Genomic DNA, 13,003 nt, shown 5'->3' on the forward strand with positions numbered 1-13,003 from the left:
TACAAACATGGTTGAGCAAATGTCCTTACTGTGTACTTGAGCTTCTTTTGGATATATGCCTAGGAGTGGTATAGCTGGATCTTGAGGAAGCGCTATTCCTAGTTGTCTGAGAAAGCACCAGATTGATTTCCAGAGTGGTTGTACAAGTTTACATTCCCACCAGCAGTGGAGGAGGGTTCCCTTTCTCCACATCCTCTCCAGCATGTGTTGTCAGTTGAGTTTTTGATCTTGGCCATTCTCATGGGTGTAAGGTGAAATCTCAGGGTCATTTTGATTTGCATTTCCCTGATGGCTAATGATGTTGAGCATCTCTTTAAGTGTTTCTCTGCCATTCGATAGTCCCCCCCCCCCATAAAGTCCTCAGATCCTGGGCCTTACAGACAGATATGCACATGTTGATAAAAGCTGACAGTGAATGAAGAATGAATAGGCGAGTGAGTGAATGAATAAGCAAGTGAATGAATGGAAAGTGAGTGAATGAATGAACAGGGTGCGAGTGAATAGGTGAATGAATGAATAAGCAAGTGAATGAATGGAAAGTGAGTGAATGAATAAGTAAGCAAATGAACGAATGAGTAAATTAGTGAATAAATAAACAGGTGAGTGGGTTAGCGAGTGAATGACCAGGTGAGTGAGTGAATGAACCGAAAGGCCTTTCATTTGCCTCCTGAAACTAGCAAAAACTTTGATGCTAAAATTGAGCAGAAACATTGCAGGTCTATACTACTTTAAAAAATTCCATAGGAAGGTCCTAAATGAAAATGTAACAGACTAAATTCAATAGCATATTGAAAAAAAAATCATCTACTCTGACCAAAGAGGGTTTTTTTCTAGAAAAAACCAAGGTAGTTTTCTATTAAGGAAAATGGCGCTGGCAGTGTGGGACTGTAAAGTGTTACAACCATTTTGGAAAGCAATCTAGCAATATGTATTAAAGTTAAAAATATACATGTCTTATGAGCCAGCTATTTCACTCCTGGGAATCCATTCCCCAGAAGTGAGAGTGTGAGGATATGAGAATCCTTGTACAAAATGGTCATTGCAGCCTAGCTCCTGGCAAAAAGTGGGCATAAATGATTGCGCATCGTCATGTAATTGACTGTGTGACAATACGCACATGCATAGTGCAGGATATCCAAGAGAATGGCGAGAGCTAGTCAATGCGCTTTTCGTGAGGTAACCATCACGTGCTAAGAAGCAAAGGGCGTGGACGTCTGTACAAAAAGGTGTCATTTGCCTAAAGCATGAAAACAAATCCCCAAAGTGGAGAATAGAAAAGGGAAGGAAACCCCTGTGCTGCAGCCTTGCTAGTTGGGTGACTTTGGACTTTTACTCATTTTGACTTCAAGTTTTCTCGTTGTAGGATGCCAGTGAAGATTAAATGAACTGAAACACGTGAAGTGCCAGGGAATAGAAAATAACTGACAGTTGTGAGTTATTATCGTAGCTATTGTTTGTTGTCATTGACCTGTGTGAAAAAAATGCAAAATTCAGGAAAAAACCATGAAAGACACGAGATTGTTAACCTCCTTACGTGTTGTGGGGACAAGGGGCTGACACGAGATGAAGGGCAAGGACGCCCACGTAAATAGAGAAAAAAGCCTGCACTTCAAAGTTATGAATTGAATTTAAATTATGGCACTGGGACTATTATAAAAAAATTCAGTATTCTTAACCGAGCTCTTTATTAGTCAGTGTAAGAAATGAATTGATCCTGGAAGAACACCGTGGACTTGGTGCACGCAGAAAGGCACGCACTGAAGCTTACCTAACTCTCTGCATGAGGCGCTCAACAGGCCCCTCCCTGTTTTAAACAGAAGCCATTGTCAGGCCTGATGGGAAAACACTACAAAGCGGCTTATTGACATGTCTTTTCTGAAATCCTAACTTCACACCAGGCGATAAGGGGGAAAGAAAGTGTCCACAGCCACAGTGCAAAACCTTGGCAACATGTTGGTCACAAGTAGCACATGCCTGGATCTCAGGGCTGTGAGCCTGGTCCTTTCCCACCTTAGGCTCTAGCAAACGCTGCTTCCTCCGAGGAGCCTGCTGGGCTCATGTCATTCCAGTGTGTCCTCATCCCTCCATCTTGTGCCATGGCACTCTTGCACTGTCAGTTATGACCATGGAGAGAAGTTCACCAGAATGTTGTGGCCTCTTAAAGATTTTTGTCTTTTCAAAGTGCTGGTGTTACTTACACTGCAGTTTAATCAATTGTCTTCCCTCTGGTAAAAAACATTTTAAAGGCATTTAAAAACTAAGTTTTCCTTTAAAACGAGTCGGTTGCATGGCCATTGCAGCAGAGTCATGATTAGGGAGTTTCTTCTTCATGAACGAGTGGTGGAGAGAAACTGGGTCAAGCTGGGGTCGGGCCTTGTTTCTCGTCCTTGTGGAGGGATGTGGTGGTGACATGCCCTCTTGTCCTTCCTGGGAAGGGTTGCATGCATGGTTGATGGCATTGTTATGAAGTCTGCCTAGCGTCTCTAATGAAAAGGGCTTGATGTCTGAAAGACAGAGTTAGATGGCTATCAAAGGCTGCCTCACACACACACAAACAAGCACACACACACAAACAGAAAACAAAACCAAACCCTCACAGTGCACCTGAGCCAGCAGTCTTGCGAATAACTAAGCTCCTTCTTTTCCTAGTGTTCAGCATGCTAGCATCTGTTGGATTCATGGCCGCCCCACCCTCTTTTTGTGTGTGGTGATTGGTAGACATTTCCAAAATGGAACTGCTCCCCTGTTTATGATCTTAGAAAAGAACTGCTGTTTGGCCTTTATCGTTGAGCACTGGTGTTGTGCATGTAAGTGCATGGCCCTCACTGTTGGCCCTTCGTTTGCTGTGTCCTGCTAGAGCAGTAATGGTCTCTCCAGCTTTCCAGTGCTGGCTCCTCTAGGATCCACGCTTAGAAAAAACAAAAAACAAAAAAAAACCCCACTTCATTTCTCCTGAAGCTGTAAGCACAGATGGGCTGTTTAACTGTGTTCAAATACTTTCTCTCCCCCCCCCCCCCAGGTCCTTGCACACATGGAAGACATTAAAGTCCGTGAAATAGAGATCTTTGACTACAGGAAAAAAATCGCTGAATCTGAGACTAAGTTAAAACAGCAACAAAACCTATATGAAGCTGTGAGATCGGACAGAAACCTGTATAGCAAAAACCTGGTGGAGGCGCAGGTAGGTAACGTGCTTGTGTCTTTACACTCTGGTTTGTCTCCACACTGGGCTTAAAGTGCTTTCCGTTGTCTGGTGGCGGCGTGAGACAGGTCTAAGAAATCCTACTCAATCTACCTGGGAACGGGAGTGAAACAGCGCGACAGGCCACAGAGAGCACAGTCTCCTTTAACCTGTTCCGTAGGATTGCTGCTGCGCTCGGGGTGGCTTTGAAAATGGCTGGTGGTAGCTGCCAAGACTCGGAGCATGATTGCACATTTTTCTTCTTTCCTTGTAGAACTTGGCTTTGGAATCTCTTTCAAATGACTTTGGTGCCTCTAATGTCCTTAGTCAAAGGATGCAGTGTGCATATGTGCACGCATGCAAGCGCTCGAGAGCATGTGTGTGTGTGTGTGTGTGTGTGTGCTGGCACATGTGTGCTGCCTGTGGCGCTGTTTATATATTGTGTGTGTTTCACGAGCCTTTTCTGTGCCATTACAATAGGTACTTTGACGCTGCTGGGCACAAGAGACAGAGGAATAGCCTAAGTCATATCTGGTTAAGATTCCGTCCTGAGAGCTCTTAAATAAATAAGAACTTCCACGTGGAGGAGGAAGTCTGCCTGTCTGGCTTTCAAACCTTGCTTCCCTTCTTCCATCAGGATGAAATAACGGAGATGAAGAGGAAGCTGAAGATCATGACGCACCAGGTGGACCAGCTGAAGGAGGAGATCTCCGCCAAGGAGTCCGCCCTCGTGAAGCTGCACCTGGAGCAGCAGCGCATCGAGAAGGAGAAGGAGACTCTGAAGGTACAGGCTGTGCGCAGGCATCCTGCGGGCAGAGGCGGCTCCCACTCACTGAAAGCATCGAGGGGCAGGGGGAGCCAAGGAGGGCTGCTTATAGTCTCAGTTGCTAATCTCCAGAGGCCAAGCACATCAGGTGCCGAGAGGATTACCTTTGCCATTTCAGCCTCAGCCTCCGCACACGTGCTGGTCCCAGTCGAGTGGAGGAGGGGGGTGGGGAGGGGATGTGCAGCTTCTAGCTCATTTATGATCACCATGCCTCAGTGGAAGAGAAGCCAGCAGGTTGTTAATGCCCAGGAAGCCCTTGACCTTACAGGCTAGCTACCACCCATTTGCATTCACAACCCATGTTGAGCCCTGTGCTCCTACCCAACATTTCCAGACGCCTCTCTGCACTTTTAGCAAGAGGATTGTTGTCTGTCTGCTCCTCATCACTGCTCCTTGTGTGCAGGTGACTTTCCTGTCTGCAGTATTGGTGCCTCCTGTACAGCTTCACAGTCTGACTTTGCATCTGGCGGTCTCAGACATTTGCAGCCTCTCCTTCAGGGAACACCCGTCACCATAGATATTACTAAGGCATACCTGTTTATTGATTTACTTTATTTTCATGATTCTGGGGATGAACCCAGGCCCTTGTATATTCAAGGCAAACACTCTACTACTGAGCCTTTGATGTTTTGAGAAGGGGGTCTTGCTAGGTAGCCCAGGCTGGCCTCACACTCATGAGCCTCCTGCCTGTACTTCTTTAGTTCTGGGATCACAGGCAGGTATCTCCACATCCTACTAGGTTAGGCCTTTAAGCCTACTAGTTCAGAACACTCTGCATAACTGAGACAATATAGGATAGATTGCCCTTCTACGTCACTTGACCAAAGAACTAAAAAGGAACATCTAAGAGAGTGGTGGAGTTTGGATATAAGAAATACATATATACACAAATTACAATACTTACAGATGCTTAAGATCCACCTGCCCCTTTAAGCAAGTTAGAGACAGAGTACCATGGCTTCTGCAAACAGTGGCTTTAAAATGTGCATCCAATATCACAGTTTCATGACACGTTTTCTTGATTCTAAGATGCTATGGTTTGAAATATGCACTCTTAATTTAACAACGGGCTTGGCACCCTAATGATAGGTTTTCATGGAAATGGAACTGTTGCATTAAATTAATTTAAGGCACATTTGGTTTGAGAAAGATTAAACTATAAAAAAGTGCCTTTATAAAAAGGATTTGGTAATTGATATATTTATCCGGGACTTTCATCTCTATCACTCCAGCTCATGAAAAAGAATGGAAAATTCTTCATTAAAGTTTATTGATATATAAAGAACTTTACAAAATTTAAAAATATCCTGGAGCTTTGTCCTTATCTTTGTTCAAAAGTAATTTAAATGGGGGACAGTTTGTTTTATCCCAGAGTCAGTAGCAGGATGGGGCTTAGTTAGTGTTGAACAAATTAGAAAAAAATCTCATTATAAACCTTGCTGCACCAGGGGCCTCTTGGACCACATTAGCAAGGCTTCAGTGTAATAAGCCTTGCTAATTGGTGTATCATCTCTTTCTCTTGGAGGATGCATTGATTCTCATCTCTCCTTCCCAAGTGATGCCCGATTGAGAAGCGTCCACAGTGGAGTCTGAGCTGGAACTAAGTGCCTACACAGAATCTCACTCTAGAATGAACAGCACCCCACACAAGGGGTCAGTTACATCCAATCCTCGGAGTGTGTTGTCAAATAATATCTATTTCAGTGGTGCCCTCCATCGTTAGGCATCTCCAAGCATAGCGCCAGAGACACATCCTAATAAAACACGGGGCGGTAGGTTGTGTGTTCGTGCATCCCCAGGCAAGCAGAGTGGGTAACTAGTAGACACCGGGGTGATTAAAAGGCTTCTGCTCTGGAGGGGAACTCCCAATGGGGAGTCTCAGGTCTGGAAGGCTTTGGCCAGTGCTTCCAGGAAGGTGAGGGTTTGGATGTGCTGTAGAGGCAGGATTAACTAGCTTTTCTTGGCGAGGTAAGCATGAAGAACAGAGAAAGAATGTTTCTTATCTGAGGCTTTCCAAGGGTAACTTGTCATGGTGCTGTGACTGTGAATAACTCTGGCCCATCGTTAAGCCTCTTTGACATCCCTTAGAACAATCTGATGGCTCACGTGTAGAGTTCCAGCCTGTTGACTGCTTTAGGCTTAGCATCTGGCTCACATTTCCACACAGGTCTCTGAGTTGCAAGTATCTTCGGTTTGAGAACTAAAACCTCAGAGGAAAGAGCAGATTTTCTGGTAGCTTTGCCCCCACAGATATTTATTTTTTATTCTACAAAACTATGTGGGCACATAATCCCTTTAGAGGAGCACAGCCTGACAGCTCACTGGGTTATGAGATATGTTTTTATAGGACAATCCAGCCCACTGTGTCCCAAAGCCTCTGGACAGACCTCTAGACAGACAGTTGTCATAAGCGGCCATCTTCACCGCACTTACTCACTCCCCTCATCTACACAGTTTTGCTCTTTGCTCTTCTCTGTTGTCACCAGTCTCTACTGATGAGGGATCATAGACACAGTCAGCGCATCACACCTCTGACAGCATGCCAGCAGATCTCTGTAGACTGGGCTATATCTGCGTCTCTCTGTTCATTGTGCTGGAGTCTTGCTTCATCCACACTGAAGGGGCGAGCTCAGTTCTAACAAGGCTCTGGGTGCTGTCTTTCCTCTTCCCAATCATCCCACATCTGTCTGACAGCATCTTGATTCTCTGTGAACAATGCAGCAGCAAGGTCTCTGCCTCCAGAGCTCACTAGCACATTAAGGACTAGCCTCAGGGTACCACATCCTTCCTCTTAGTGATTCCGTCCCAGGACATGAATGGGGAGTTGTCACCCATGGAGGAGGGGTGAAGAAAATGGATAATTATACCCGTGGCTGAAGACTTCAGGTGATTCGTGCATAAGCCCGTGAGACTCTCTGGTTCTTGAGATACAATTTATGCCCGGAGTCATATTTAATGATAATAAGTCCATGAACACTGGCTGCAAAATCGTATAATCCTGAAGGTAATTACTGAAGGATGTGTCCAGTCATCTCATTCTAACCGCCTGTCACCAGTAACACATTTGGCAGGTGCAGAAACTTCAAGCCCAGCGTCAGGATGCTGCCTGATGGGAGTACAGCAGTTGGGGACGTAGGGGAGGTTGTCACCCTTCCTGAGAGGCAGCTCAGATTTACAGCTGCTAAGTGTATCAGGCCCTAGCTACTTTGTTGATGTTAACACTTGCTGCCAGTGCCTAATGCCACGTCTTGTTTACAGCCCATAAATTTATGACATAAGGAGACCACTCAGAATTCTGATCTATTATGAAAAAAGCGCCCAGCAAGGCCAGATGCACGGCTGGTTTTACATTTCAGACAGATACTTTTACACACCGTTGATTGCATTTTAATATAACAAGGGTTTCATTTTGTAATGCTGACGGATTCTGATCCACTCTTGGCACTTAGGAACAGAGAAGCGAGTGTGCAGATATGGGAAAATAAAAGTTTTATGAAGGGAAGCATGAGCCAAACAGGTATTTCATTGCTGTCTTCGCTGTCACCTTAAATGACTATGGAACCAGAAGGAACTGGTCCTTCATGCTTTTTTCTAATAGGCACTCCCCTTGAGTAGCAAACACTAGACTAGATCTTTTCTCAATCAGTTTTTTTTTTTTTTTTTTTGCTTATCCCTGAGTCAAAACATATTTCATGAATGAACTCATAAAATGTCATCAAAGAAACCCCTGGTTGCACTTAATATGTACCCTGTAATTCTGAGAGTGGTGTCTCTTAGTGCCTGGGAAAACTGCAGTATGGAACTCCTGACTCCTGACCCTCATCGGCTAGAATCAGGCCTTGGGGTCAGTTGGATGCCTTATAAGCTTCCTAATATCTTGCTAGGGTGTGGGGGTCCCAGTAGTTTCTTGAAGGAATAAGAAGGGTGAGGGCCATTTGTAGCAAACCACGCCCACACTGGAGGCCTAATATCATCCCATCACTACCCTTGTGATTGTAGGCACGGGGGGGGGGGACACATAACTCCTTTCCCTCATTCCTTTACTCTATGCTAACTGGTCAGTCGTCCTACTTGTCCTTCCTGGCTGGGCATGGAACCTCTCCAAGACACACTCCTTTTCTTTAACAAAGGACACTGGTTCATTGATGCAAACTCTCCCCGTAGTATATTCAGAGGCCCTTCCGAGGCCTGCCCAGCTGTTTGTTCGCCTCTTTTCCTCCCAGTCCCAATCTAGCCCTCTAATCCAGCCACGTGGGGCACTGTTCTGTCTGCTCAACGCAGCAGATGTCTCAGTTTGCCGGAGCTGGTTCGCAGGCCCGACGGTTGGAAGCCTCCCTCCAACACACACTCCTCCAGCTGGGTGTCATCTGTCACCTGCCAGGGACTTGACTCTTCTTCCCCGTCAACCCCAAGCAGGCATGTAAGCTCCTTGTGTGCGCTCATGCCCTTTCCTACACCAGCAGATGGCATGTGCACGCGGCTGTTAGCTCTATCAGTCATCTTCAGTGGGTAGTGGATACTGTCTTACTCACTTTTTGTATTTGATTTGTAACTCCTGGATTCAGGCAGTAGACAGAGCACAGGTTTCTGCTTCGAAAGATCCTGCTTTGGATATCTAAACGTCACTACTTGCTAACTTATGTGCTTCCCTTTGTCTCTGCGTGGGACACCCCGTATGATGCCTGGGTTGCTGTAAGCCGCTTGCATGCTGTGCAGCAGACAGTAATGGCTTTGAAGGGGGCAGGTGGAAATTTCACCTTCCTGACTTAACAGCTCCTTTCCCCATTTTCCTGTACTTCTCTCTACTGCCTCTAGTTAACCTTGACTCAGGTGTGAGCTCTGGAAGAAAGCATCCCTGAGGTCTATTCACTGACTTCCTGTAATGCCAGCTAGCTGTCTGAATGATAGAAAAGATACTGGTGTGTGTGTGTGTGTGTGTGTGTGTGTGTGTGTGTGTGTGTGTGTAGGTGCAGGCTGGGAAGGTAGTCAGGGAAGTGCTTCTTGTGCAAGCATGCTAGTTCAGTCGCTAGCACTCATGTGCAAAGCTGGGCACAGTGGCACACACATGCAATCCTGGTGCTGAGGAGTTAGGAACAGGTGGATTCCTGGGGCTTGCTGGCCAGGTAGTCAAATTGCTGAGCCCTGGGACCCAGTGAGAGACCACCCATGACACTGGCCTCTGGCTTCCTCACAAATATGCATTTGCACACACACACACACACACACACACACACACACACACACACAGTAAAATAGAAAAAAAAAAGTAAATAGTAAAAAAGGATACAGAAAATTGTTGGCCGGACTCACCAGTGTTCATATTATTTGCATATTACTTCCATGTCATACTTTAGCTCTGCACTGGCGACGTCTCAGAATGTCTTTTACACCGCAGCATTCCCTCTGTCCTATCAAGATTCTTTTACAAGAGAGACTCGGAGCTGTTATTTTTGACCAGTTTGATTCACCCTTGAAATGGCCCTTCTCTTCAACAGTGCGTGTGCTGGTTGCGATAGGACCACTAGGGAAGCTGGTCCGTGTAGAGACCTCCTCACGCACACACTCCTCCTGAACCCTTCTTAGTGAATTGTGGCAAAGGTGGGGGAGGCTTGGATTCCAGTGAGCCTTCTTCTACGCTTATACAGAAGAGTGATAGGAGACCCTTAGGGCACAACTTCCAGAACAAACAAGATGGCTGTAATGGGCATTGCCGATTTGCTGGGTCTTAGTGGCTATGTGTACACGTATGCACACATGCACGCACACACGCACACATACATGCACACTTAGTTTGTTTGGGTTGTGATTGTGCTTGAACTCTGTCGAATGCAATATGAGTTGAAAGCATAAGAAGCATGTCCATGCAGCCAGATCGAGCCACACGGCCCCGCTGGATGCAGTATGTCTGAACTGTCCGCTCTCCGTCAGGCTGAGCTGCAGAAGCTGAGACAACAAGCCCTGGAGACCAAACGCTTCATCGAGAAGCAGGAGGTGGAGGAGAGGAAGCTCTTGCGCATCATCGCCGAGGCCGATGGCGAGCGGCTGAGGCAGAAGAAGGAGTTAGACCAGGTAGAAGCTTCTTGTCACACCCCACTAACAGCTGCGCGTCCTTTGCGCTTTGCAAGCCGTGTTTGAAGATCAGCTGTGGAGTCCTGGGCTGACCGTGAAATAATCACCCATTCCATTCCCAGTTATGAGCACTTCTTGGTGTCAGTTATTCTTTCAAGCACGGGGACACACTGGCCAATAAAGCCATGGGTCCTTGTTTCCAGGGACCTTCAGCTCAAGTGCAATACTGTTCATATACCACACAGATATCATACATAATAGTTGTTTATAATTTCATGATAGAAACTCAAGTGTGGAATCTTGGGATTAGAGATTTTACGGTCTCTCTCTGTAGCCCAGGCTGGTCTTTAATTGCTTACCCTCTTGCTTCAGCCTCCTGAATTTTAGGATTTCAGATTACAGGCTTGTGTCAGCATATTCCACTATAGATCAGAAATCCAGCTGCTTTCAGGGTCCTGTCAGGGAGAAGTTGGTCAAGTGTGATATGTAAGAAGTGATGGAACCTGGCATGAGCTTGCGTACCAGAAAAGTGTTCAGATTTAAACATTTTAAAAGCTGGGTTGGCAGCTGCTGGAGCAATGGCTCAGTAGTTAGAGCACTGGTTAATCTTCCAGAGGATCAGGGTTCAAGTCCCAGGATCCACACAGCTGTCTCTGCCACTCCAATCCCAGAGTATCTGATGCATTTCCCCTCTTTTGGCCTCTGTAGGCCACTGCACACACTTGGTATACAGACATGTAGGAAAACACCTATGTACATAAAAATAAATATATTTAAAAAATTATCAAAACAGCTTCAGACCAAGCATTACTGAGTTATCGGACCATGGCTCTGACGACTGGAGGAGTGCCGGGTTGAGTATCTTATGGCACGTTTCCAGCGTCCTGCCCACGGGGCACATGTGAATGGAGTGGGTGCTGCTGTCATGGTGGAGAGGGAGAGTTCCTTCATCCCAAGTGGCCGGGTCTCTCTAGGTCATCAGTGAGCGAGACATCCTGGGGTCTCAACTGGTTCGGCGCAACGACGAGTTAGCCCTGCTCTACGAGAAGATCAAGATCCAGCAGTCGGTGCTGAACAAGGGTGAGACCCAGTACAACCAGCGGGTGGAAGACATGCGCATCCTCAAACTGGAGATCAAGAAGCTCCGCAGGGAGAAGGGGATCCTTGCCAGGAGTGTGGCTAATGTGGAGGAACTCAGGTAAGAGGGGTCGTGGGGGTCTGCGGGAAGCCCCTGCAGATGACTTTGTCTGGGGCTTTGAAGGTTACTATTATTGTTATTATTATTTTAGCAAATTATGCAAAGTAGAGTTCACAGGATGAAAGGATGGTTGCCTGAGGACAACCTTTCCATAAAACTTCCCCTGTGCTCATGTTGTGTCACAAAGACAGGCCGATCTTTTTCCAGGAGGTGTGGAGGGACAGCAAAAAAAAAAAAAAAAGTTGGTAAAACACCCTTCTGGCTCTTTTGAAAGGAAATTTCAAATCAAAGTGCCAGTGCAACCAGTTAAATTCAGGAAAAAAATTTCCCCTCCAATGAGTTCCTTGGGATTTCTTTAATCAGGCAATGCACAGGAGATGAACATCAATATTCAAGTGCTAGCTTGCTAATGTGTGCCCATCTTTTTCTTGCAATAACATATAGGATGGAAAGAAGTGGGGAATTTAATTCTATTAGTCTCTGAAAAATCTGTTCCCTTAAAAGATGACCAAAGTTTCTATTTGACTTCTGATTCATCCTCTGCGGCTTTCACTTAGCTCACTGAACTCTTCTTCTTCTTCTTTTTTTTTTCCTTTTTCTTTAAATCTTGCATCACACAGGACCTGTTTTACCATATGGGTCATTGCAGGAAACTGAATGAGAGATCTGGCATTTCGCTGGTGACTGTCCTTATCCCACTGGCTTGCAGAGGTGCAGCTTCTCCTTGGCTGCCTCGGGCGGAGGATACAGTTTGGGTCTGCCTCTTAGATTAATTAGAAGAAAGGATGCTTCAGATGTTCAGATGCAGGAGTTGTGAGTGCGCTGCCATCAAAGATGGATCAGTCCTTCAGTTTTTGGACTTGTCTTTCAGATGATGAATGTAGTAATATTCATTCTGGGAAATGCAGAAAAGACACAGAAGGGGTTAGAAACATTGCCTATAACTTTATTAGTCAGAGAGGCCACCACTGGTGCCTCAGAGACAAGGGGCTCATTCTAAGTGGCTGCTGAATGATCTTAAGGGCTGTCAGGACATTTGTCAGCGCTGAGTTATTTTTATGACATACAAAAAGGACCAAATTCCATCCATTCCTAGTCAATATTGCTGGTTTGTTGATAATGGATTTGATTTCCCTTTCCAATGAGAGGGCAGTCTCGCAAAGGATGGGGGTAGCATGCTTCCTGTCCACCAGCTGTGTGACCTTGAGCAAATTTGCTAAACATCTCTTGAGGTTTAGATTTGTAATTACCATTGAAAGTAGAAACAGAGGCAGTGGGTCTCACAGAGATCCCCCCCCCCTGTCAGTTCTCAAATACGGTAGCTTGTACTTTTCTTCCTCTTCCAGCGATGCTCTAGAAAAACAAAGTGTTAAAAATATGCTTTTAATTCCAAGCAGCTTGTTCTGCACTCCCTGTTGGGTGAACATCATGCAGTTAATTCTAATGGTTTGTCTTGTTAATGAGGGGAAGTTGTATTATTGGTTTAAATGAAGCAATTAAGTAAAAGAGATGGCTCCATGTTAGCAATCCGCACACACACAGCAGATGAGGACAGATAGTAACGTCTTTATTACGTGAGTCAAAGCAAGCATTTGTTCCTTCTCCTCCGACAAAGGTTCTGGTGAATGACTCAGGATACTGAGGGTGGCCGTGACAGTCTACCTATTAACTAGAGATTCCTGAAGACTTTAGAGACGCCTTGGGAACAGAGATGCCTCAGAGCTTTTTC

At 45.7% G+C, this 13,003-nt stretch overlaps 1 protein-coding gene across 1 annotated transcript in view; it reads left to right on the plus strand.

Moving 5' to 3' along the window:
• Window positions 1–13,003, plus strand: part of Cfap58 (cilia and flagella associated protein 58) — a 92,653-nt gene that overhangs the window by 32,478 nt on the left and 47,172 nt on the right. Inside the window, exons 10-13 of the mRNA XM_060376890.1 lie at window positions 3,020–3,181; window positions 3,819–3,965; window positions 9,936–10,076; window positions 11,051–11,274. Of these exons, the coding sequence (XP_060232873.1) occupies window positions 3,020–3,181; window positions 3,819–3,965; window positions 9,936–10,076; window positions 11,051–11,274 (674 nt within the window). The remainder of the gene's footprint in view (window positions 1–3,019; window positions 3,182–3,818; window positions 3,966–9,935; window positions 10,077–11,050; window positions 11,275–13,003) is intronic.

Source organism: Meriones unguiculatus, chromosome 1 (genome assembly GCF_030254825.1).
Source record: "Meriones unguiculatus strain TT.TT164.6M chromosome 1, Bangor_MerUng_6.1, whole genome shotgun sequence".
NCBI classification, from domain to species: domain Eukaryota; kingdom Metazoa; phylum Chordata; class Mammalia; order Rodentia; family Muridae; genus Meriones; species Meriones unguiculatus.